The sequence below is a fragment of the Vicia villosa genome, linkage group LG7 (genome assembly GCF_029867415.1).
Source record: "Vicia villosa cultivar HV-30 ecotype Madison, WI linkage group LG7, Vvil1.0, whole genome shotgun sequence".
In the NCBI taxonomy this organism is placed as follows: domain Eukaryota; kingdom Viridiplantae; phylum Streptophyta; class Magnoliopsida; order Fabales; family Fabaceae; genus Vicia; species Vicia villosa.
The window spans coordinates 99,625,598-99,652,060 of record NC_081186.1 but is presented as its reverse complement, the minus strand read 5'-3'; the positions used below and the strand labels follow the sequence as shown (position 1 = coordinate 99,652,060).

At 31.8% G+C, this 26,463-nt stretch overlaps 3 protein-coding genes and 1 pseudogene across 3 annotated transcripts; 2 read left to right on the top strand and 2 right to left on the bottom strand.

Moving 5' to 3' along the window:
* Window positions 1–6,440: 6,440 nt before the first annotated feature.
* On the bottom strand, window positions 6,441–7,330 carry LOC131618004 (putative invertase inhibitor). Its single transcript, XM_058889275.1, has one exon. It carries the CDS (start codon window positions 7,020–7,022, stop codon window positions 6,468–6,470), a length of 555 nt encoding a protein of 184 aa, XP_058745258.1. The 5' UTR covers window positions 7,023–7,330; the 3' UTR covers window positions 6,441–6,467.
* A 3,649-nt stretch (window positions 7,331–10,979) lies between these two features.
* Window positions 10,980–14,164, top strand: LOC131618002 (protein TRIGALACTOSYLDIACYLGLYCEROL 4, chloroplastic-like). The gene is made up of 5 exons (XM_058889274.1): window positions 10,980–11,359; window positions 12,517–12,766; window positions 12,887–13,256; window positions 13,365–13,678; window positions 13,764–14,164. The coding sequence occupies exons 1-5, from the start codon at window positions 11,088–11,090 to the stop codon at window positions 13,959–13,961; spliced, it is 1,404 nt and encodes a 467-aa protein (XP_058745257.1). The 5' UTR covers window positions 10,980–11,087; the 3' UTR covers window positions 13,962–14,164.
* Window positions 14,165–16,437: 2,273 nt separating this feature from the next.
* Window positions 16,438–19,958, bottom strand: LOC131616130 (10 kDa chaperonin 1, chloroplastic-like). Its single transcript, XM_058887382.1, has 7 exons — window positions 19,760–19,958; window positions 19,603–19,661; window positions 19,452–19,502; window positions 18,698–18,763; window positions 18,535–18,582; window positions 17,001–17,030; window positions 16,438–16,730 (listed from the first exon to the last, which is right to left on the bottom strand). The coding sequence occupies exons 1-7, from the start codon at window positions 19,839–19,841 to the stop codon at window positions 16,662–16,664; spliced, it is 405 nt and encodes a 134-aa protein (XP_058743365.1). The 5' UTR covers window positions 19,842–19,958; the 3' UTR covers window positions 16,438–16,661.
* Window positions 19,959–24,415: 4,457 nt separating this feature from the next.
* Window positions 24,416–26,321, top strand: LOC131616129 (uncharacterized; annotated as a pseudogene).
* The last annotated feature ends 142 nt before the right edge of the window (window positions 26,322–26,463 follow it).

The following is a 26,463-nucleotide window of genomic DNA, read 5'->3' as shown; positions in this document are numbered from 1 at the left end:
TGGGAAAGTTTTAAAGAGAGAATGTGTCCCTTAAAGGGTTGAGTGGAAGTGGTCTCGATAACACGCATATTAAATGATTGTCTTATCATTGAGGGAATGCACTAATAGTCTATATATAGACTTATATGATTAAAAAAAATTAAAATTTTGGCATCCGACACCATCCACTTGCAGGAATCCTAAATTCACCTTGAAAAGAGTACACTCTCAAGATCTAAGTCTCAACCACTAAATCAACTCATGAAATTACTAATATGATAAAATGATAATAGTTTTAAAACTACATACTTATAATACATTTTATTTTTGAAGACTATCTTAGAGAAAGATTTATAATTCAATGATCAAATTAATTATTTTCGTTTCAAATAATTTGGTTGCAGCATCAATGATCAAATTACTCGAAGAAAAAAGTGTAAAAAATTATGATTAAAATTTATTTTCAGACTAATGAGAATGATATTATAGTAAATTAGCGTTCAGACGAACATGCCTATGTTTGTTTTTTTTTTTTTAATTTATCTCTAATTTCTAATCCAAATTTTACCTCTTAAAAACAAATATATGTTTATATATTTCACATATTTTTATACAACTATAAACTGATTTAATGAATATTTATTTTTAACAGGACTTTGATAATAAATATTCAATATTAAATCACTTTGTAAGAAATAAATGATATATTAATCCCAGCAATCCGACAAAACAAGAAAAAGTTTGCTATCAACCCAGAAACAACAAAACAGGAAACCCAACACACATCCATTCTACAATCAAAATTTAAATCATAAAACAACTTTCCACCAAAAACAAAATAGTCAGATGCATTATTATAAAAGTTAAAACATAAAAAAACGACATCACACCAACATCACACCAGTGGCGGAGTCAGAAATTTTAAGGAGCCTGGGCAAAAATTTTACACATTGTTTTTACTAATTTTACACCTTGTTTCTACTAATTTTACCCTTAATTTTGTCTAAAAATTTTGCCCTTGATTTTGTCCAAAAATTTTACAATATATTTTTGCTAATTTTACCTTTAATTTTGTCTAAAAATTACTAATTTTGCCCCCTGATGTTGTCTAAAAATTAACCATTAAGTGGAAAATATACAACGAAAAGAGGAGTTGAGCCGGGCACGTGCCCGGGCTCGCTGGGCTTTAGCTCCGCCCCTGCATCACACCTTACCTTAAACTTTTTTGTCAACTCACTTTCACATACAGAAAAATAATTGTATTGTTACACTATCAGTTAGTGTTAATAAAACCACAATAGTAAGTTAGTGTTAATAAAGCTACAATAGTAAGAATAAGATGAAGAACATGAACACAGAGAATATTATTTAGGCAGTTCGAATCAAAGTTCGAATCAAACTAATGACTTTGGTAGTGAGTGAGAAATATTGTGTATTTAATCTAGAAAGTGCTCTGAGAAACGTGGATTATTGACTTTAGATGATTTTATTATGTTTAGGTTGGTGGTTTTTGATTTGTTTATTTAGGTGATGAAAAAGTATGTGTTATTATTGGAATGAGTTAAATTAAAATTGCTATGGATAAAGATGGCATGTGAATATTGAATTGAATGATGTCATATATATTTACAAAATTGAGGAAAAAATTGATTTTCCAAGTACTTATAGGCAAATATTTCTCCTATAAGTTTGATAGAGATATAGACATTATCAAAGTCGATAACGGTGCATAGATAGATATGAGAGAAAAAAGGGTTACATATGACATATACAAAGTAATATTAGAGATAACATATACAAACGGTTACATATGACATATACAAAGTAATATTAGAGATAACATATACAAACTATAGGGGAGTAATTTGTCTTAGTCATTTTAGTGAATGCATGATGACAAACTTCATAAAGGGGTCTATTCAAATGTGTTAGCAATTATAAAATGGGTTAGTACAAGTGTATATTTAATACTTAGGAAACAATGCCATGTTTGGCTTAAGACTAGAAAACAAGAGAAATGAAATCCATTTTAATATGTGGTCTTGGTAGAGGTGTTAGCTTCAAGGTATATTTTGGAAGCTCTCAATCATTTAGAGATAAATTGTTGTTGTTGAGTTGGGAAAAGAAAGGAGGAGCAGGCGGAAAGGGAGAGGTACTTGGAGGAGGAGAGGGAGAGATTGTTGTAGACGGTGCAAGAGAAGTTTTTGGAGGAGGAGAGGGAGAAGTTGTTGCAGACGATGTAGGAGAAGTTCTTGGAGGAGGAGAGGGAGAAGTTGTTGAAAATGGTGCGGGAGAGTGTCCAGAAGGAGTAAGAGGAGCAAGAGAGAGGATGAATGAGGAGAAGATGTCCAGAAGTGTACCCGCAATGTTCTTGAGGCATAAGTTGTATGTGTTGTTATTATTGTCTGCGTATTTCAATTTTGGATTGTATTTATGTTGTTTTTATGATGCAGAAATTGAGTTTGTTGGGTATATTCAGCCACACAAATTCAAATCAGTTGAAAATTCGAGAGAATGTGTTTGAGAAAGTTACGGGTGGTACAAATGCGGCACATAGTTTTTCTGCCAACCAGGGCAGTGTTGAACCCTCACTACCAAATCAAAATAACATTCAGAAACTATAGACGATGATGGCGAGTATTAATGAAGACTTAATCTTGGGTATTCCATTAAGCCATGATCCATAGTAGATATGTGTACTTTCTAAGGTCTCTGTACATGAATTTTTGAAGGGGGTGAGTGGCTAGACAATTCCGTATTACAATTGTGGTGCTCGTAAGTACAATTTTTACGTTGATTTTTATTTATATTCATACTTTCTTGTACTTTAACATAAAGATTTGTCCTTGCAGGCACATCCATGAGTTTTGTGCTTAAAGGAAGCTTCTAAACAAGTATTGTATCTTGGATGTTGCGAAGATTGCTCTTACTCACGATTCTCCATGACACGAAATAAAAAATTACTTGCAATACAGGTTGATGGAGAAAAGAAACACCAAAGATTGTTATTTGGCCTCGTTTTACCATGAGTAAGTATATATTAATTTATGTTTTCATTTATAAATCAATCTTATCCATATTATTAATGATTATGAATGTTTATGCAGACGACGTTGACAACTACTAGTCATATGCCCAAAGAAAAATACTATAGTTGTGTTATACTCGTTGCACTCTAGACTGCCCGAAGTTGTGATTAACGCTTTGAATGAGTAAGTGGTAGTATTTTCAATACTCATATTTAACTTTAGACTTAAATAGTTTTTATTCATGTTTAGTTATAACCGACATGTGTAGAGCGATGGAGGAATTTAATGCACACAAAAGGAATCTTATTGATCAAAAGGCTATATTACACCAAAAGTAAGTATATTACTTGTTGTTTTTTAAATTATATTATTTGTGTGTATTAGTGTGACATAAATAAATAAAAATTATTTGTAGTGGCGAAAACAATCCGATAGTTATTCTTGCGGATACTATGTTATGAGATTTATGCTCCATATTGTCTCCGGATGCATTACAAATGGATGAATGAAGAATAATGTATTAGCTTAATCCATATATATATATATATATATATATATATATATATATATATATATATATATATATATATATATATATATATATATATATATATATATTTTGTCTTGATAATGATAACTTGTAAATTTGTACATTTTGTTTAAAATGATATGATATATTCCAATTCTGTTACATATTTTGTAGTTTATGTGTAAAAAATTATTCATGCAGGTTAATAGATTTATAATGACAAGATACAGGCCAGTGAAAAATAATCAGACAACAAAAATACACGCCGATGAAATTGGTACAAATACGGAAAAAGAAATGAGATTAAACCCATCGGTTATCACATAAAACCGACGTAAAACAATAACTTATTACCTCAGATTTTAAATAAAAGTGAAAGGTTTATGACGCATGCAACAAAATTTAGAAAATAAAAATATGCACTTCTTTTGGATCGAACTCATGACCTTTTAACACTTTAACCTCGGTGTTTAAAACATCGAGGTTTTAAGTGTTAGCTTTTCATGGCGCCCTTCGTTACCTCACCTAGGTAGCCGAGGTTAAACGCATTTTGCGATCGATGTTACAAGCGTTATTTGTAGTAGTGCAACTTGTTTTAGGAGAATGATTTCTATCATTTCTCTAACAAGTATGATACAAATTGGTATTGACCGGCCTCATAGATGATACTTCCATATAAGTACATATACAATTGCTTAACATTGCGCTAAATTATCCAAAAACGGATTATTTATCATCATTACTATAATAACACTATTATTGTGCCAACTTTCCTTTTATGCACTTTACTGCACTTTAAATTCTTGCTCTTTATTTAATGCAATTTATCTTTGAGCATTACATTTTATATTATTGCTTATTGTTTATGTTTATGTTTATATTTATGCTTCTTTTTCCTTTGTCCACTTAGACATTTTCTTTTGCTTTTAAGACATTAATAAAGGAAAAACCCTAAAAAAAACTTGGTTCTCTAATCTTGGACTATGGTTATTATCCCTTCTTTTGAATGTGGACTTTTGATCATTGGACTTTGGTTACCTTTTTCCCTAAGAAATGAATTTCATCTGCAACCTTGAAATTCATGTAATACATTTGTGTTCTTAAGTTTCATCTGAAGCTATGATTCATTTGAGACACCTTGGTTCATCTGATACATGTGGCTTATCTTGATATTTTGAACTTATATGATGCTTGAAGATTCATCTGATGTTTGGATTTTATTTGAAACTTTGAATGTTCATCTGATGCTTTCAGTTTATATGAAACTCTAGACTTTCATCTGTTTATGGTTTGGTTTGATCTGATGCTTTACTTGTGGCTTAATCCAAAAGAAAGGGAATGCTCATTTTGACTTATTGTCGAATGCTTGCTTCTTATGTGGTTAGATATTTTTATTACTTATCTTTAACTTTATGCTTCAGGATAGTCCCTTCATCCCCTTCCCTTCTTTAATTTTCAAAATCTTCTTCCTTTTTTAAAACCTTCTTATTTTCAACTTTAAATCTTTCATAATAAACCTTGACTCTGTCAAGTGATCATCAAATTTTTTCTTAAATAAATGCTAAAACATCCTAAGCATATCAAAACTCTTTGAAAAACATAAAAGATACAAACATCACCAAACTTCTTTTTTGTACATTTGTGCACTTTTTCCTTTAATACCTTTTCTCAAAAGATTATTAGTCTTGTCTTAGAAGTGTTTGCAAACCTTCTTACTTCCACAAATATGGCAAAGTGATTGACATTTTCTACTTATATGTTGAGATATGTTTGTTGTTGTTATCCAAGCTGTAAATTCTCCATATTAAAGATGATGCAAATTCTCACTTTCCCATAATTGTAGAGAGTACGTCGTGTTTTCCACTTAGATATGATGACATATCTCTTCATTTAAATCAATCAACAAATTTTCGTTATTTCTTTTTAAGCGGAACTACAAATGCTCTAACTTCCCAATTGCACATAAGGGGTATGTAGGCACAAGATGTGACGTCTTGCCGAGCATAATAAAAATAAACATTTCTTTTCTCATCCCATCAATATTTTTGAAAACTTTAACCGCTTAGCCTAAAAACACAAATTTGCAAGAGGTTCCCATGGAGTACCATGGATGTGAGGAGTGTTAACACCTTCCCCTTGCATAACCAACTCATGTACTCTTATTTCTTTGTTTTATTAGTTTTGTTTTAAAACTATTGTGAGTTTTATTCGTTCATTTCTCATTCCTATGAAAATAATAAAGATCGGTGGCAACTCTTACTTATTTGCGAGTTAAGTTAGTCAATAGCTTAATCCCAAATTTCCTGTCGCGACAGCATTAACATATCACCACAGTTGTTACTACGAACCATAGTGATATGACTTTTTAGTAGTGAACACACAATCTTGAAAGATTTCCTAACTAATTAAAAAATCTTAAATATTTTTCTATCTTGATATCCATATGAGAAAATTGTGTTTGCGAATTTGGGACGGCAGCTTATGAGTTATCTTATGAAAAAATATAATAAATGAATGCTTTTATAAATAAAACAGAATAATATTTTCTCTTGATTGGTATACTAACCGAAGAAATATATGACTAAATATTTAGATATAAAATAAAATTAAAATAATGATATTACTATAAAAGAAATTAAAATATACATAGTAGTTATTGTGATTCGAAGCGTAGTTCTTACTTAGTTTTTTGACAAAATATATATTTTAGTCCCTTAATTATAATTTTGGGTTTAAATTGATCCCTTAATTTTTTTTTCGTGTCACCTTGGTTCATTAACTTTCAAAATGTTGCATTTTAGTTCTTTTTATCTAACTAACAACGAAAAAACTTTGAAATCATTCGCTAAAATATATTGATTTTGTTTAAATATATAATGATAAATTATATCCTAAACCATGAATGAAAAATAATAATCAGAGTGTACCATCTACTTTAACATATTGAGCATGTTAACAATTGAAAGTGCTATAGCAGAAAGTTGAAAAACATTTTTGTTTCTCTTAGTCAATGGTGAAATCACATCATTCCTTTGCTTGAATCCATCTTCACAAGTAGTTGATGCATCAATGATTGAGCTAAGCTTGAAATTACAATCTTCATAACGCTTTGCCTTATAATCTCTAATGGCTTCTCTAAAAGTTGTGATGGCATCAGAATATACTTCAAGACAATCCTCCAAGCATTCTTTAATAAATGGATCACTACTTTTCTTCTTCAAAAGCCTTTTGATGTAATCACTAGTATTTGTCACATTGTGCCTTGATATTTTGATAGCTATGAGGCCTAATTCTTCAAGGTTTTGGGCACATTGACTCCTATGATCTGATTGAAATGATGTTGTGCAAAACTTGTAGCTTATGTTGGGATCATTTTTTGAACAATTCTTGCATGTTTGTTGGATGAGATTGTTGGCATCAACAAATGGATTGAAAGAACACAAGAAAATTGTGAGGGAGAGGAATAAGAAAGAGGAAGGACTCATTTTTCTTTGTTTTGGTAATTTGTGTATAGGACTTTTCTTATACTAATCAAAGTAGCACTTTATAGATCTAAAAAATGGGGGTGTAGTGATAGGAAAGATTGTACTTTTTCTCAATTTTTATGGAGTGGAGAAGCAATGCAAGTTGCCGTCTAATTAAACAAAAAGGAATTAGAAGCTAAGTTAATTTGGCAATCATTAAAGGTGGAAGAATTATGGCCAAAAGATAGAAAGAATTGAGTAGGGTAATAATTTGGTTACGTGAAGATTGAAGAAATTGGAAGGATAGGGTCTAGCACAAAAGAGTGGGAGAGAAGAGAGATATGGGAAATGATAGTTACTACTTCAATAAGCTTTATTAAATTAACTTGCCTTTTAAACTATTAGTAACAATGATTAAAGGATAAATCACATTTCATATATATTTATCTACAACAATTTGTTAAATGTATTAATTTTTTTGAAAATTTTTTTTAATACGATTTTTTTCGTTTTAAGGGAATACTAATCCCTACAGCCATGCGCAGAAAATATTTTATTTATACATAAAATTTAAAATATAAATTTAAAAGAGTTTTTTTTTTAGTGATGGTATATACATATTCAATTTTTATATGTTTTTACAATTTTAATCATGTTAAAAAAATCTAATAAAATCAATGTATTCCTATACGTAAGTACTTTGGTTAGTGGTGAGTCATAGTGACAAACTTGATTTGATTGTTCATCAAGTTTAATGAGACAGGAATATTAATTGCAATTAAAACCAAATGGAAAAGATAATTTATTAGGAAAATACCTTGTCTTTTAACATAACCGATCACGTAGAGTTACAATTATTTCTTTGACTAGATTGCTAAAATATGGCCATTCCTTGCATGTGCCTAACCGTCATGGTCATTTATGCTTGGAGTACTAATTTAGTATTGCTTTCTTTTGAACCATTTAGAGTTGGTTTGTGTTAGGGTGGGTGAGAGTCATGATAAAATCCTAAAAAAATAAAAGAATATGAAATTTAAAATCAATTATGAAACAATATAAACATTGTAGTTTTATACAAAGTTTGTTATTATGTCATAACAAATTTGGTTGAAATAGTGGAGGTGATAGGATTTAAAGATGAAAAAATTATTTCCATCTCACACCAAATCTCTTTTCCATTTTGGTTGAAACAAATATTCCATTGGTTTTTAAGAGTAGTTTTGTAGAGGTTAGACTTCATGGTTTAATAATGTAGGGCAAGACAACAAAACAACCATGGCGAAATGATATTTCACTGTTGTCTACCAAGTATTTGTTAAAATTCTTCAACAATACATCTTTTGTATTGAATAGGAGAGAAGCACAATTTTATATTGGTCAATAGTTTCTCCTCAAATATGAGGTTTACATTGTCCATTTCGAGGACTCCATTGTTGTCCTAAAAGTTATTAACAATGGAACAAGACTAAGGAAAGATGAAGTTGATGAACAGTGCCAAAATATCTCACAATCACTCTAAAGATACGAGGTGTTAGTCAAGAGTTTTAGATGAATGTGAATGAAAAACACGAACACAAGGTTCTCTGCAAGTTTCTAGAAGAATGGGTCTTGGTTTTGATTGTTATCAAAATATTGATTAATCATGAACAACACATCAACATTAATCAATTCCCCCATCTAATTCACTCAAACACAACAACAAATTTGTACAAGAACAAGACGTAACAAAAAAAGGAATAATGAATTTGACATTAACTCATAATCAAGATGTTGTTTTAGTGAAAAAGATAAAGAATCATGGTGATAGGTATAGAATCACTAAGAATAGGAGACAAAATCACCCTTTGTCTCTATGGGTTGCTCCATAGGTTTTACTCGTCTATTTCTTTCATCAAAGAAGAATTATTTTTAAAAAAAGGATGAAAAATGAGTCTTGATGCTTTGATTTAAATCAAGTAAAAACTGTGATTCAAAAAAATGTTAGTAGAGTCAAAATAAAGCTTTGGGATTATAATTAATTCAAATCAATTTTTGTACTTGATTCGGATCACAAGATGTCGTGATTCGAATCATTTTCAATTTGTGATTCGAATCATTTTCAATTTGTGATTCGAATCAAATGCTCTAGAGCCAAATCTCATTTTTCACACAACTTCAGATTCGAATCATGAATTAAACTTGCCTTAATTCAAATCAAATGACTGAAAATTCGTATTTAAGAGCTTTAACTTGCGATTCAAGTTACGCGTGATGGAACAACAAAGTAGTAAATATCTAGGGTAAAAAATACATACACCCATGGATCAAACATTCTTATTAATTGAGTAAGGAGGGTTCTTAGTGCTTAAACAATACACTAGCCGAAGCGATTACAAATGAAGTATAAAACGAATAAGCGATAATATGCAAGTACTAAGTATCTATATCAAATTGAAGAAAAAAACATCAAAACACATAAGCGATATCATGACTATTACTTGCAAAGAGAATAACCCGAATGTAAAAAGCAATCCTTTGTCAGGACTCGATGGCCTGACCATCAATGCGATTGATGAAGACTTAAGCCATCTCGTGATACGAGAGGCAGAAGAAGTGAAAACTCCTTTAGCAACATTCCTTGCAAGATTGGTGGAATCATGCTTGATCAAAGAGAAACACGATTGTGCTGAGTGTACTACCCATCAGGGAGAATATGAGATTTTAAGGAGGAATATCCAGAAATTGATGAATCGGGGTATTTTGCAAATTAGTCGTGCTAAAGGTGACAAAGATACCTCAACTTTTGGGTAGGGAAAGATCAATGAAACATGAATTAAGCATGAGAAGTTACCTCCTAAAGTCATTGGATCAGACATGAAAGCTTATCCTCGATGCTGGTAATATTTTTCGTTATTTTCATTTCTTTGTTTGTTAAGTGTTATTTGCTTTTAAACTTGTCGCTTTTTGAATAGTAATATTAATAAAATGAACATGGACTTTTTGAATTAATCATGTCGTGTTACTCGTTTTTTCTTTCTATTTTATCGCATGAAAAAAAGAGAGAGAAAAGAAAATATAATATTAATATTTCTACACCTCACTTTCCTTTATATTTTTTTGTTTAAGCAAAGATTCAGTGGATGGTGATGTAAAACAAATGTTCAGAATTGCTAATAGTATGTTTTTTAATAAAATTTTGTTGATGTTGTAAGACATTGATTTAATTCTTAAACACTAAGAAGGTTTAATCCCTAATCAATTCTTTTTTTCCTAAACTAAAAACCTCTTAATCTTAACCACGAGCAAGCAAATTTTTCAATTAATTTGAATATGCATTCAAATTTAAAATAAAAAAAATAAAATTCATTTAAGGTTCAACCTCATCTTCTCACCCGCACTCATCAAAAATGTCGAAGAAGTCGTAAAAAACCAAAAACTTATAATGGTTATTCCTAGGGCTATTATCGGTCCGATCCGGTCCGGGTATTTGCTATCTCGAGAGCCGAACCGAAATAATATCGGATAAATTCGGACCGGACCGAAACAGTGATGGACTAATTTTTTGGACCGAAACCAACCAGTTACTTCGGATATCCAACAATAGTATCCAATAAATATCCATTTTTAGTATCGGATAAAAAAATTATCCATTCTCAGACCGAGTAATTGGTCGGTCTATTGGTCCGGTTCCACCGATCCGATTTCCGGTCCGGTTCTCGAATCCAGATGTCCAATAACAGTCTTAATTGTTCCTCAATAACTAATATTATTAAAATTTGAATTTGACAATAATAAATTAATTATCACATGTATTACAATTTCTATTGTGTATATGTTAATGGTTATTATCGATGTATAAAAAAAAACTGAGTTTATTATTCTCTTTTTTTTTCTTAAATAGAACAAAGTAAATTTTTTAGCCGTTAAATATATAAAAAAAAAAAAATGAAAAGGGATGAAAACTAACAAAATTCACTCCAAAAAAAAGTTACGAACATTTTTGTTTATGGATAAGCAACAGAGAAGTTAAACCCCAACATAACAGATAAAACAAAAACCCTTTCACTCCATCGTTGTTCCTCTTGTTGCTGTGTCTCTCACACATCAATGGCTAAGCTTCGAACAGCCATTGATTCATCATTCTGGGATTTGAACATTTCGTCTCCTCAAACCTTTGACGGTTGGGCCAAACATGTTCCTGGTAGCCCAATTCCTCTTGATGCTTCTGTCTCCAGCAGACTCTTTCGCCATCAACAATTGTCGGAACTCAACTATCGTGTTCCTCTTGTTATTTTGCCTTCATTGGCTCCTTCAACTCGGAAGGAACTTGGGTCCTTTTCACTTCAGTCTCTTCTGCTTGACCTTGCTGGCAATAATTGGTAAGTTTCTCACTGCCCATTTTGTTGTTGATTTTTGTATTGAATTTGAATGTATTTGAAAATGATGGTAATTGGAATTTCATTCATGGGTATGTCTTTAAATTATCTGTTTTCTCATGCTTCTTTGAAAATTGGGTTATTGAATGACTTAAGGAGGGAACATGGTTTTAAATTGCGGTTGCGTGTGTTGGGATTGCCGTCATTGTGATTGTTGTGATGTGCATTGCGGTTGCGGGTGTTGGGACTGCAGTTGTTGAAGTGTGGTTTTTAATTGGGAGGTTATTGAAATACACCGTTTAAAAACACTTTATATTAATGTTTTTCATTACATATGAAGTAGACTGGGTTTTGGGGTCTAAAATTTTGAGTGTTGCTGAAGATACTTGTAGAAATGGATGAAATTGTCTGATGCAGTTTCTAATGGAAGCTAGACACATAATTTTAATTCACATTGCAATTGTGGTTGTGGGCTGCAATTTAGGGAGGGACAACAGAGGTTTCAATTTCTAATGGGATATTTTTGAAGCATTTGAGAAAGATGTTTGTTTTTGCTTTATCTTAAAACATTGTTTGTTATTGAATGGGAGAAAACATTGTTTGATTTGCTCTTGATGACCTATTTAATATGTTTATAATTGAATGGGTGAAAATGAACCATAAACCAAAAAGAGGATACAAAATTTTGTACATTTTTCTAGCTATAATGTCAATAGCATGCTATAGCACCGTTGTAGCAGAATAGCATAGTGATTGTAGGTTTGGGCGCGGTGCTACTCTCCGCACTTAGAGATTTATGGAGAAATTCCTGAAGGGTATAAATTTTATTATGAATCCGTTGAAGAGGAATGTTATGTTCTTGTTCACAAATAATCGTTCTGTTCTTCTTCCGACTTTTAGTTCAGTGCTATTGTATTCTTCTTCTGGTTTTAAGTCTTTGCAATAGCGGTTGTCCTGCTATCAGCTATACTGCTATAGCAATCCGAGATTAACAATGCAATCCGAGATTAACAACATAGATTTCTAACACTTTTGCTCAATTCTATACTTAAGTTGTTGTGTTACTGTCATTCGGTATGAATTGATTATGTTTATATATAACATCATGATGAATGTCAATTCTTCACTGTTCTCATTCGACTTTATTATGATCGATATAGGTGGCTTGCAGCGACTGGACAATTCCGTCCAAGGAAACTGATAGTTGATATAAAAAATGAGATTTCTAATGCTGTTGAATTCAATCTCTCCACGGTTAAGAGTGTTGCAAAGCATTTCATTGACAAGTCTCTTTATTCATATGGGTTAAACTCTCAGTTAGCCATTTCTCCTTCAACGTCAGTGCTATTTGCTTTAGAAGGCCATGGTGAGAAAGAACGGCGCCGCAAAAAAGTCACGGTTTTTCACGAGGCACGAACTTAAACTCTTAAAATGTTAAGTATGATTTGTATGTTATTTTTTATTTATGAATTGTTTTCATTGTTTCTGAAATTGAAAACTATATTGCAACCGAAATTATGTTCCATGCAGTTTTCGGATCACGATCTTACAGTGGAGGCGGCATGGCCTCAATTATTTGTTGACCACAAAGGAAGATATTGGGATGTTCCTGAGTCTGTGTCTGTTGATTTATCGTCCCTTGGGTCTAGTTCTGGATTGCGATACCACTTTGGGATACATAAGAACGGCGGAAATCCCCAGGCGTTTAACGCAACTGATAGCGACCCGCCACTGTCTCTACTGCCAGGGTTATGTGCCAAAGCTTCCGCTACTTATGATAAAATCAAGTACTTATGGAAGAAAACAGATCTCGAGTTTGATAAGGACTACGACAAAGATTTAACTCCTCCATATGATGTGCAACTTACGAAACCTCATGCAGCAATATCTGGAATTATCGGTAAACTCTCTTGATTAATGTTGTTATGTTATCGTCGCATATTTTTCATCGTTGCTAACTATTAAGACATTATATGATTATTTTTGTTATGTTTCATAATATACTTAGGTAGCTCCTGTGCTTCTTGGCTTTGGAACGGGAAGAAATTTTCTAGTATCGGTTCGGGAGATGATCAAGCAGTGACAAAGAGAAAGAAGAGATCTCGATTTAATGCCGATTTGTTTGGTTCAGTTTGCTTTACTTTTCAGCATGGAAGATTCATGAAGGAATACCGGGATTTTACCAGGGTAGATGCTCGTCTCGATATATCTTCAGCTTCAGGACTTGCAAAGAAGATTTTCAGTGGTGTCAAGAGTTCTAGTGATGACATTAACGATGAACCGTCAGCGTCGCCCCGGCTTAACTTAATATTTCAACAGCAGGTACATGTTTTCATTGATAAGAGCAGAACAAGTCTTAAGTAACGGTAAAGAATTTTAACCTTTTTTTTTAATTGTCGAATTGTAGATTGCGGGGCCGATTGTGTTTCGAGCAGACTCGCGAATTGCACTGGAGTCTTTCACAAGGAAACACGGTGTGTTCGTTGAAGATTTCATTTGCAGCTTGAATTACTCCTTGCCGTCTCTAGAGTCGGGAAAGATTGTTGCTTGGTATTCACCGAAAAGGAAAGAAGGGATGGTTGAATTGCGGTTGTACGAGTTTTAACTGTCGGAAATCTTCGCCATTTTTGTAACTTTCATGCATGACACTTAGAAGGCCACACATGTTTTGTTGTTAAAATTGCATTTGTTTATCCTTTGCATTATTGCATTTTAGTGTGCCAAAAAAGATTAGTTAGTTGCTTCTTGTTGTATCAATTTAAGAGTTGTTCAAATATTCAATGGCAACTATACTATTGTTATTCTTTACTGTCATACAAATTCAAAACGAATCAAAATTTTGAAATGTTAATTTGCAAACAAAAACCATATTTTGGTTATTTTGCAGTACACCAAATTGAATGTCTATGTTAAGCACCAATTTCAATCTTCCCTGACTACAGAAAATGTTTCAGCATTACAGAATGTGTATAATTTTTAGACCAATATTGCCAATAAAATGAGTTAAAAATGAATTGGTTAGGATGACTCAAATTTAAATTCTGTTGGAAATGATAATTTTACTGAATCTGCTAAATCATAATTTATTTTATTATTCCAAGGTCCTTCTCCTTTTAACAAGTTGTCGGCGACGAGGAATTGAGACACCGTTGCCATAGTAGAATGTGTAAATTAGATATAACTTATCTCTACAAAACCAATTTATATATATATATATATATATATATATATATATATATATATATATATATATATATATATATATATATATATATGATGATGATAAGTGCATAATAAAGATGAAGTTGTTGTGAAGATTGATCATTGGAAATCAAGAGAAAAATTAGAATGGTTAGCAAATTTAAATGTACACATTATAAATTATTCAATATTACTTTGATTGTTCAAAAATATTTCTCAAACTTCATCAATAAACTTCATAAAACAGAATACATGAAAATTAGTAAAGCTAAGCTGGAAATTGTTGAATTTTTTGAGAAAACTGCTGTGGTAATCGGTTCTAGGGTTGTGGTAATCAATTACTTAGAAAATTCAAAAATTTTAAACATTGAATATGTGGCAATCAATTATACCCTTATGGTAATCGATTATACCCTTATGGTAATCGATTACCACATGCATTTTTTCATCAAACAACATCATTATTTTGAATGGTAAAATTTTATGGAACATTTTCAAACATATGCATCCACTCATAGAGATTTCTAAGAGTGTATGTAAAGCACTATACATCAGAAAACGAATTTATCTCTTTCAATTTTCATGCAATTCAAACATTCTTTTAAAGTGTTTACTCATAATTCAAAACTTTCGAAATTTTGCATCTTTCAAATCTTAAAAGTTTCAATAAAAATTTGAACACTCAAGATATATAAAGTTTGAATTGTAATACAAGAAAGTGAAGTCCAATATTATAAGTGTTAATTTGAAAAATTAAAAATAACAAAATAAAATACAACATAATGAATAAGATTTGAGTCACATAAACCAATCCTAAGGAAAGAGAAGAAGGCAATAAAAAATAACACTGTCAAATAAAAAGGAAAATAAGTTAGACTTCAACCTCTAAGAAACACCATCAACAAAAAACAAACGCTTCCGACACCAAGATCACTCCACTAAAAGAGTTGGTTGAAGACTCTCAAACTGTTATTATCTCGAAAAGAGAATATGATTCTTTAGTCAATCAGAGAGAGCATGAGAGATAGTCACATGCCTACTTAGGTACCATTTACAAATAGGAAGATGTTCTTATCTTCCACCTCATCGACATAAATACACATATCTATAATGACATATGTGATTTTCATAGCAAACACGCTACTTTACTTGAGGTCAAATCATTAAGAAGTCACCTCTAACCCTTGAAACATCACTCAAGAAAATGTCAAGCTTAAGAGACATCTTTAGACAGAACCAACAACCATCCTAACCATTTTAAGATCTTATGCCACAAGAAGACGATAGATCTTTAGGCAGAACCAACAACCACCCTAACCATTTAAAAATCTTATAGCACAAGAAGACTGCCAACTCACAAGTTACAAGTAGATGCAAAACCTTCTCATTCGCCACCTATACACATATACACAAGACACCCTACACCCTTGAACACTTAAATGTCAGCCCTATTGAAAATGTATCATGCAGGAATTGTCAAGAGAACACAACAATTTTAGGAGTTTGGCTCCCTTAAATGAGTGTAAAATCAAATTCACTCCACTAGAAGAGGAGGTAGAGGGAGGATCCACTCTACAAAAAAGTTTGCCTTATCTAACCATGTAACTAACCATATGCTTAGCATCTTCAGCCTAACTTGCTGAGAGAACATGTCAGGTTGGCCAGTCGCATGTGTTTTAGAATTAAATCATTTTCTGTTCACCGCTTTTTGCCAACCAAAGAAACAGCAATGACAGCATGATGAATCTTCATATATTTTTGGTGGAAGTAAAATAGCATTTGCAGTATTGGAAGATGATTGTTGAATCATAAATGTAGGAATGACATTTCCCCCTTTTTAGAATTAATATGTTCTCTTAGAAGATGTGAATGTTTCCATATATCTTTCTTTTTGTGCTTATAAGTCTATCATCATATTCAATTGAGAAATTCCACATAGTTTGATTCCTTGGACATCAAGCAATGAATACCAAACTGAAATAATGACATGAAGAGAAAAATTTAACACCAATGATTGAAAATAGTTCACTCTACTCCTAATACATTCGCCATTAATATATCATATCAAAAAGATCATTCTTCTGTTTCATTCGCGTGGCCAGCCCTACTCAACCACGGCCAACAAGTCACTTGATTTACAGAAGCAGTGCTTCGCCTCAGTTCCCAAATCCACCTGAAAAAACAGTTACACCAAAACTTATTCATTAATGATGAAAACCGCGATTGACTTATAATGCCATTAGAATGCTATCAATTTTCCTTTCTCAAGAAAACAATATTTCCTCCAAAAATTGTTCTTTCAATGTAAATATTTCTTTAGCAAATTGATTAATTCATTTAAAAATTGCATCCAAACTTAATGCTACAACTTAATATACACCAACTTAATATACACCCAGATATAAAACACCTATACATGAGCAAATATTTTAAAGTAACTTACCTCATAAGCACTTACGTCATTGAATAGTACCTGCAAAAGAATGATTATAATTTTAGTTTAAATTTGAAATGAAATACAGCAAATTCCTATGAAGCGCAGACACGCCATTTAGAAGGCGTGTCGCCGTGTCGGACACAGATACTCGAACGACATGCGTACGACACGTATCTGACATGTTTTTGCAGTGTCCAACGAAAAAAATATAATTTAATTGCAGCGGACACGGATACGACACTTTGTTTCAAATAAAGGACACACCCAACTAAAAAAAATTTAAATTTTTTTCGAAAAAAAAAAGGCCCAACTCTATAATTATCAGATTTTTATTTATAAAAATAATAGTTTTTATCTTTCATATTTTACTTCTCCACTATAAAAATAACACAATTAGGATTCCTTATTTTTTTCTTATTCCACAGTTTAGAAGTTGATTTTATCAATATGGAGTGACTATGATATGATTTGTATTATTTTATTTTGATGGATTTATGTCTTCTTTTTTTATTGGAAGTACTAAGTTTAAATATATATAAATTCTGCTTCACGTTTAAAACTTTTTATAAATTATGCTCATACATTACATTATTATATTAATCAAAAAATATATATAGTCGTGTCCGTGTCCTATGTTTTCTATATTAGCGGGGTCCTCGTGCCCGTGTCGTGTCCCGTGTCCAGACTTCATAGGAAAATTCAATTGATTAAAAAAACCAATAAACTTCGTTTTCCTTTATTTTGATATTTGAACCAAAAGTAATACTGAGTTACCCTGCACATTACTACTCTCGTGGCAAGAAAAGTGAATCTCTAACTCCCTCCATTTTATCAAATTAAGACACATTCAACAAAACCAGAATAGACTTCAATGTCATTTGACTAATGAACAAACATGATATAAGTGTAAACACAATGTGGTTTTTAGAAATTCTACTTCTTTTGTTTTAGTCCCTGGGAGTTTTTGTCTACACATATTGGTCCCCTAAGGGATGAGCTTATGAGCAAGTTCATTGCTTGGGATTATGAAGCTCGGACACCGGAAACACGACACAAACACTAACACGTCGACACCAGTAATAACTTGAAAAAATGAATAAATGAAACGTAATCACAGGTGTTGGTGTTGGTTTCGAACACCGACACGGACACGGACACACCTTCAGAAGTGTCGGTGCTATTGGGAAAGGTGAACTCATGACTCATGAACAAGTTAACAACTACAGGAACCAGATAACCAGATAGATACCGTACGAATATTATAACCAAACATAAGCTCAAATTAGCACAAATTTAAAACAAATATGGAAAACCGGAAATCTGAAGACATTTTATCAAACTTTCAGGAACTATCTTATATCAATGAGATTTGTGTATTTTTGTGTTATATTTTAAGTCACAAAATTAGGTGGCTTGCCATGGTAGATTAAGTGTCCCTTGAGAATCTGAGACACCTATACAAAGTATACTATGATACTATTACTCTTTTGATCTTTTCCATTTCTACTTCACCTTTTTTCACAGTAACTAAATAACATACCTTGGCACCGGCCTTTACATTTTCAGCCTCGGCACCAACACTTAGGACCTGAAACGATTATGAAAAATTATCAAATAGTAAAAATACACAATAACTTGTTTCAAATTAACGAATCTTCGGATCTAAAACACCATAAGGCATACTATTTAATATGTATACTTACTTCGCCGGTGAGATATCGCTCAAATTTAACAGCTGACTTTGGCAACAAAATTCCACCAGCGGTTGTCTGCCCCAAAAAAATTACATTCGCAAATCAGCTATGCAATCATGCACTATCAAATTTATAATTGTCAATTGCACAATTTCTTATTCTGACGTTATAACAAATCCAAACTAAACACAACAAAACAAAATGAGGCCACCATCAAGTTAAATCACCAGTAAAGCATATATAACAATAAGTCGTCTGTATATCTGTAAGAAGTTCAAAACCAAGATTTCTAGTCTATAGCCTATACCTTCTTACAAATGTGTAATTCAAGAAACATATCATGATGCGGTTAAATCGCAATTATCTCGCTAACAATGGAACAAGGGTGTTTCTGTTTTCATTGACAAATCAGAAAACCAAGTAGGCAGCACTGAATGAGGATATATCAGATTTCATGTTTTATAACTTGCTTCACCGCAAACCAGGGACCCCAAACACATCAAATCACATTATGGCACATATTCAAACAACAAGTTCGATAAACAAAGAAGCCCCACAAACAAATCCAACATTCAGCCAATAGTTTGAACTTATCCTAGTAATAATCATTTCAAGACTGCAAGCACCAAACACTGGAACAACAACAACAACAATATCAAATGAAACAATAATTTTCTATAGTCTACTCTTCATAGTTCAAGCACACTAAAAATAAACAATATCCCAAATTATTATAAAAAAATTGGATAAGTTTGTAGCATACTTGTGATAGTTCCTCGAGACGAATAAGAACCCTATCAGCCTGAGGCACAACCTGAAATCCAAAAATCATCAAAATTCAGATGCAAACAAAAAAATTAAACTTCCAAAAAACACAAAAATTGAAAAATTAAAGAAGAATTAAAATAAAAAACCTTAGTTGGTTCCCATTGCTTGGAAATTGCGTTAATCTTCAAAGAGTTCCTCTTCAAAACTGAAAGATACCCAGATGAGAAAAGGTTAAAACTTTGTGTAAAATGAAGAAAAGGGTGAACAAAAATATGAAAATAAGTATGAATAGAAGAACAATACGTGAGAGTTTTGAGTTGGAGAAAGAAGCGGCGGTTGATTTGTGAAGGAAAGGAGTTGGTAAGGTGAGAAATGTGGAAGCCATGGAAATGGATAAGAGAGGTAAGCACAGAGAAGAATGGATTGAAGAGTTAAACCCTTGTTAGGTTTATTATCCACAAACTCACACAAGTTAGTACAAAATGTCAAAGAGTGAAGACAAAGAGAAAGAGGCTACTAGTAACTTCTTTTTTTATTGTATATTTTGTTGTAATATGATAACAATATTTTGACAATTATAATTTTTTTAAAATATAAGTTTTTTTATTATAATTAAACTATAACTATTATCATCTATCTTACAATAATACTAGAGTGTGAAAATAAGATTTTTAATAATGTCAATTTAGAAAATAATTTTACATATATAAAGAGTTTGATATTAAAAAAATATATCAAATTTAACTAATTGAATAATCATAAGTTTTAGTAAATAATTATATTTTCAGAGTTATGAAAGAGAGGAAGTCTGAACACTCACCTGGTTGTGTGTGTATGACAAATGTCAGGTAAAGAAACAGGGTTATTTCTAGAAATACTATGGCAAAACAGGCACGCTAAAAATTCTTGAGAAGCCACTCATACTTTATTCAAACCTCTTGAAAATGTTTTTGAGGCCTATTCAAACTGATTAGGGGAGTGTCTGATTGATTGAAAGACTTTTTCCAACTGGATGATTAGACCTAGTGACCTAATGATTATTTTTACTAAGTTGAGTCTAAAATCTATTGGGACAATCTCTTAATGATTGGTAACAATTAAATATCAAAACCTTCCATATTTAGCTTGAGCAATTAATTAATGGAGGTCAATAATCAACTAACATAATTGATTATGACATTGATTTGGTCTATGGATTATTTCTAAATTTATTCCAGAACTTGCCCTATAAATAAAGAGATTTTCTATCACTTTTTACATCCAAAATACGAGCTTTGATCTCACTTTTATTTTTGTCATCATTTTTTATTAAACCTCTCGTTTTTCTCACATATTTATCCATAGTGTTTTGAGATTATTCTTCAGTCTAAGTGAGGATTTTTGTTCTGGTGAGAGCTTAATTATAATTTATCAAGAGTATATTGTCTCTCGAGTAAATATTTCTTCTATAAAAAGTTATTTTGGTTGAGACCTAAACTAGTTAAAAGTTCTTGTTTGATTTGAGGATTGTCTTATGAAGTCTCTATTTAGTTTGTGAGTTTCACCAAGAACAAAAAGCCCTCTTTTGGATCTAAAGATAAACCACTAAAATCTCTACACAGGTTCTTAAGCTCAACCTAGTTAAAAGCTCTACCAGTTCAAGATTAGTCTGGTTAAAATCTTATTTGGTTCTTCAGTTCAACTTAGAAAAAACTCAATTGGTTCGATATCATTCCGTGGAAAATCTCAACTCAGTTTGTGGTTAGCCTATGCAAAACTCTGATTTAAGTTAGAGAATAGCCAACTCAAAACTCCATCTTGGTTCAATATTAGCCCATAGAAAATCTATGTTTGGTTTAGAGAATAACTACTACAAGCATTTTTTGTTGTTTGATTAGAATTTAGCCTTAAAACTTCATTTCTTTGTATGTAGAGGTTCGTGGGCATATCTTTTAAAAAGATCTCAAGTTTATTAGATAGTGTCGTGGCACAAAAATACCCTAGCGTACGAAACGTGAAGGTGAAAAAAACACAAGAATGAGGGGTTGAATTGTGTTAGTTTTTTCTTCCTCTCTTATTAGATTCTGAACCAATAGTATAGAAATTGATACAAAAGTGATTGTTTGCACCGTATATGATAAGATCAGAGTTAGAGAGTCAAGGAAAGAAAGACACAACGATATATCCTTGTTCCTCCTACAAATTAGGAGTAGTCCAGTCCCCTTGCACTTCCAAGAGATTTTACTATAATCAAATTTGATTACAAATGCTTAAGGACACAAGTAAAAGTCTTCCAATGCTCAAATCCTCGAGTAAGTGACTTCTAATGCTCAATCATACAGGCAAGAGATTTCCAAATGCTCAAGCACACATGCAAAAGACTTTAGATGCTCAAGCATGCAAACAAGAGGCTTCTTAAAATCTAACTTAGATGCGAGAGATTATTTAAGAGGTGTAAACAAGATACAACATAAAAGACTCTCAAGACTTAAGAATTTCTAAGAGTGTACAATTGTTATGAAATTTTAAGTTGAACTTGTGCTTTTGATTTGATAGAGTAACAACTTTTTGTTTTGTCAATAGTTCATTGTATACTTCTTCCTGTCTTCAGCTCCTTATATAGAGAAACATAAAAGAGACGTTGGAGAAGACTTCTTGCACATGTGAGTCTTGAAGAAGCTTTGATCAGAGATGTTGGGATGTTTCTTCAAATGGTTAATGTATGGCAAAATACTTTAGAAAATCCTTAGCTTTAAAAGGAATTATTTGTTCCATCCCTGTTGTCTCTGCAAATTTTTTGCTTTTGTTTTACACGAGATCAGAAGAAGACAAAAAAACCTCCGAGTCTGATAGTGACCTTTCAGAGTCTTCTTGATCATTATGTTTGACCAGCTTCAAAGCCTGAGTCTTCGGAGTCTGGATCTTCAGAGGTTGATCTTCTTTAGAGTCTGGATCTTCAAATATTGATCTTCTTCAGAGTCTGAATCTTTAGAAATTGACCTCTTTCAGAGTCTGATGCTTAGGTTCTGATCCTTCATATTCAGATCTTCAAGCTTCTCTTAAAATGTTCAACTTCAATGTCAGAACTTAACTTGTATCACAAATTTTTAGTATATGGTCCTGCAGACTTGAACATAAGTTAGTATACTCAATTGTTCTTTAAATACTTTGTTATCATTAAAACCTTAGGGACATGGTACAAATTAATTTTATTCCAACAATCCCCTTTTTTTATGATGACAAAAACAAGTATTTAAGAACAATGATTGTTGATTTAATTAACAAGTTGACTCTAGAGTCTAAGGTTTGTAAGCTCCCCCTGAATCTGATAATTCTAAGGGTGAGGTTTGTAAACCCCCCTAAGTTCTATCATGTTAATTAAATTGAACTTTAAAGCACAATACATATAAATATTCAGAATTTAAGCAATATTATAACTATCAGATCAGAGCTGAAATATTTATTATCTTACTCTTCATTTTGTCATCAACAAAAATATAAAGAAGGATATAAGAAAAGAGACTGAAGAGAAATATCATAACCTCGAAAGATTATTATCAGAAGCATAAAAATCTTATAAACAAATCTAAATGTTTGGGATTTTATCACATTTGAATAATAATGAATGAAAATCATATTCATTGATTTTCTCTTATCATAAAAAAGAAATTATAAATCTTTTGAAAAATGATTTTATCAAAACATTTGGAAAATTGTACTTGGCTAGAATGGTTGGGAATAACTTCCAATTCTTGAGATGGTCCAGTCTCGTTCTAATAACTGAGCACTTAAGAGAATCACAAGCAGTCAAAACTGGGGAGATGTGCTTGAAGACTAAGGATATACCTCTCTCTTATGTCTATTGGTGCACACTAACCAAAGCTAATTTTTCTATTTGGACTAACATGGTTAAGTTGGATATGATGGACTACTTTTTCACTAGTAATATTAAGGAGTGGAAGGATACTAATTTACGTTTGAATTTTGGTATTAGTGGAGATCCTTCATGAATGGAACTTTGGGCAACCTCTTGCCATAAATTTTAGATGCGGAGGAATAAGGAACACCGTGATGAGATTTTTTTAGACCTATAATTCTGTGGCGACATGTTACTATAGTTTGCTTATGAATATTTTTTTGGCAACAGAGTTGCATGGTAGTAAGATGAAGTTGGCTCGAGAGGTTAAGCAAATAAAGTGGACTCTTTCTCCTTCAAGTTGGTGAGATTGAACATAGATGAAGCCAGTAAAGATGACTTGATAGTTGGATGTGAAAGTTGTCCGAGTGAATGGCTGGAGCTTCACAAGATATTTAGATTCTTGTATGCATATATTGATGAACTTTTAGCGTGTGCTAGAAGCATTATTATTAATAAAAGAGTTTGGCTTTAAAAAATATTTTAAATTCTAAAGATCGTAGATCGTAGTATAGTTGAATACACTTGCCAACACGATGTATGACTTAGGTCTTAATTTGATTTTTTTTTTAGTGAATTTTGACTCGAAATTTTCTTCTTTTATGAGTTGATTGTATTAAAATCTCTACTCTTTAGAAGAAAAATAGACCCATCATTTTAAAACAATAATGTATCAGTTATATTTAAAACAAACAGAATATAGTAATATTAATCATCTACTCCTATAAAGTTGTTACAGTCACGCATAGATATTAATTAGTATTCTCAGATACCGAGGTTTGAAAAAAAACTTGAAATTTAGCTAGCCGAAAATCTTTGCCTCCAATCAATCTTCACAATATTCCATGAAAACAGGTCCCGTTCATTTGTATTAATTAACTTAATCAAAAAAGTCATTTTTGTTAAGCCATTCTAAAAAGTACTTTTTGTTAAAAAAACAAAAATATTACTAGAATATGAAAGACAGAGATGATAACGGCTACATAGGGACCACATTGGTCGGTCCCATGCTTTTTGTACTGTAAGTGTAAACACATCACATCCCCATATTCACTACACTCATCAAAACCCTTTTTCTTCTTCATCTTTGTCTTTGTTGAAACAAAAACTCATTCTTCTTAACATCATGAAAAACAACTTCACCTTCATTGTGCTTCACTTTCTCTTTTCTCTCTTGTTGCCACCTCTTGTCTTCTCCCATACACATGGTAAAGTTACCTTCTTTTTTCCTTTCTATTTTTTTCTTCTTGCTCCTTTGTTATATTATTATATACATTATATATATACTTGTGTTGAATATTTTCTGAATTCTGATAGTGTTGAGTTAATATTCTTGAAAGGGCTTTGAAAGTTTTTTTTTTTTTTTTTGGATCTCTACATTTTTAGTATGTTACTTTCTTTCTACTATTTGGTGGTATGCAGAAAAAATAAAGAGCTTTAAGAGTGAAGCTTAAAATTAGATCCCCAAAACTTTAGAGCATTCTCAATATATTGTAGCTTTTGGAAATTGGAAGTTTTATGTTTGTGCTATCTATTGAAGTTTTAGAGCATTAGTCTACATTATGTTTAAGAGATATTTATGAAAACAACTTATGACAAATCAATAAGTTTATTTATATTTATGCAATAATATTTTGTTGATATTTCAACAATTTAAAAAAAAAGGTATATTTTCGGCTTAAATTGTATAGGTCTTCTATAGTTAGTTGTTAAAGACTCTTACATTAGACAAAACAAATGTTAATAAGTGAGAGCAATCATAATTTTATAAATCGGTTTTGTAAAGTTGAGTTAGGAACCATCCACGATTTATATCTACGCTTTAGATGGCCAGTACTGAGCGTTAGAACTTATTTGATAAACACTAAATAGTAGGACAATATATATTTTTAATTCCTTGATCAAGTCTAAAAGCAACAATTTTATATGTACAATTTTGTTCTAAGATACTTTGTAACTTACAAGGAAGGAATATAGTATGATGAACCAATTTTTAGCCCTTTGTTGTTTCATTTGTTTAAGCAAGATATCTTAAAACTTGCTATAACAAAATTTGTTCATTCACTTCCAACAGAACTTAACTTTTTTGGTTGAAAACTGTGCCTAACTAACCCTGTAACATTAGTTTGAGAGAATTTGACAGGCTATGAACTCCGAAAACTCCAATTGGTCCTCAATTCTGTCGTTGAAATAGTGATCGAATTTCATTCATGTATATATCTCTGATACCAGCTGGTTCTGTGTTTTTCTATCCTACAGGAAACCCTGCAAGTGAAATCGTCGACATTATAAACAAGAATAGAACAGATCAAAAGCTTCCTAACTTGAATGACACTCCTGGTTTAGGGTGCATGGCTTTACGATATATCGAATTATGCAAAGGAAACTGCACCGACAACAACGTCGTAAACTGCAAACCTCCCGAAGACGATTTCACCGAAGTCTTTGCTCCTAATTGCGGCGTAGAGTTACCTACTTTCGGTACCATAACCGGACACATTGTTGGCTGTCAAAAAAAGTACCTTGAACCATCACTAGTATTTTCTCAAATTCTCATTAAAGATAAGAAATCTCTGTCTCTTCTGAGAAACAAATCACATTCTGAGGTAGGAGTTGGTCTTGTTGGAGTTCATAAAGGACCTTTCTTTTGGTGTGTTTTGTTTGGTAATGGAACAGCTAACTCTACATTTGTGCTTGAAAATCGCGGGTGCCGGGATTAAACAGAAAAAAGGGTGTTATAGTGGAAGCAATACTCCATGCAGTGAAGGGAAGAAACATGATGTTCCTGCATTTTTCAACTTTTTGTTTATGTTTTATGTGTTTACTCTGCTATTTAAACTTTTGTGATCAATTTATACTAATTCAAAATCTTCACTTGACAATTCATGAATTGTATTATTTTGTTTATTTTTGGTGTTATTCCTCAACCTATTAAATGAAAAATATATTAATATTGATACAAGATTATTTGCATATTTTTCTACTTGGTATATCATTCCAAAATTTCCCTTTTACCGTTCTTATTCACATACGAAGATACATATTCGGACACACTTTTTACACATATAAAGATGCATCTGTAGATTAAATTTTAACGTAAAAGGGGTGTCTC

Bases quoted from the DNA above. Each gene is read 5' to 3' on its own strand.
- LOC131618002 (XM_058889274.1), top strand. From the start codon at position 11,088: ATGGCTAAGCTTCGAACAGCCATTGATTCATCATTCTGGGATTTGAAC. The intron at 11,360-12,516 runs GTAAGTTTCTCA...TGATCGATATAG, and splicing joins GACCTTGCTGGCAATAATTG to GTGGCTTGCAGCGACTGGAC. The intron at 12,767-12,886 runs GCACGAACTTAA...TGTTCCATGCAG, and splicing joins AAGTCACGGTTTTTCACGAG to TTTTCGGATCACGATCTTAC.
- LOC131618004 (XM_058889275.1), bottom strand. From the start codon at position 7,022: ATGAGTCCTTCCTCTTTCTTATTCCTCTCCCTCACAATTTTCTTGTGT.
- LOC131616130 (XM_058887382.1), bottom strand. From the start codon at position 19,841: ATGGCTTCCACATTTCTCACCTTACCAACTCCTTTCCTTCACAAATCA. The intron at 19,503-19,602 runs GTTTTTTATTTT...TTTGGATTTCAG, and splicing joins AGCAATGGGAACCAACTAAG to GTTGTGCCTCAGGCTGATAG. The intron at 18,583-18,697 runs GTAAGTATACAT...TAATCGTTTCAG, and splicing joins AGCGATATCTCACCGGCGAA to GTCCTAAGTGTTGGTGCCGA.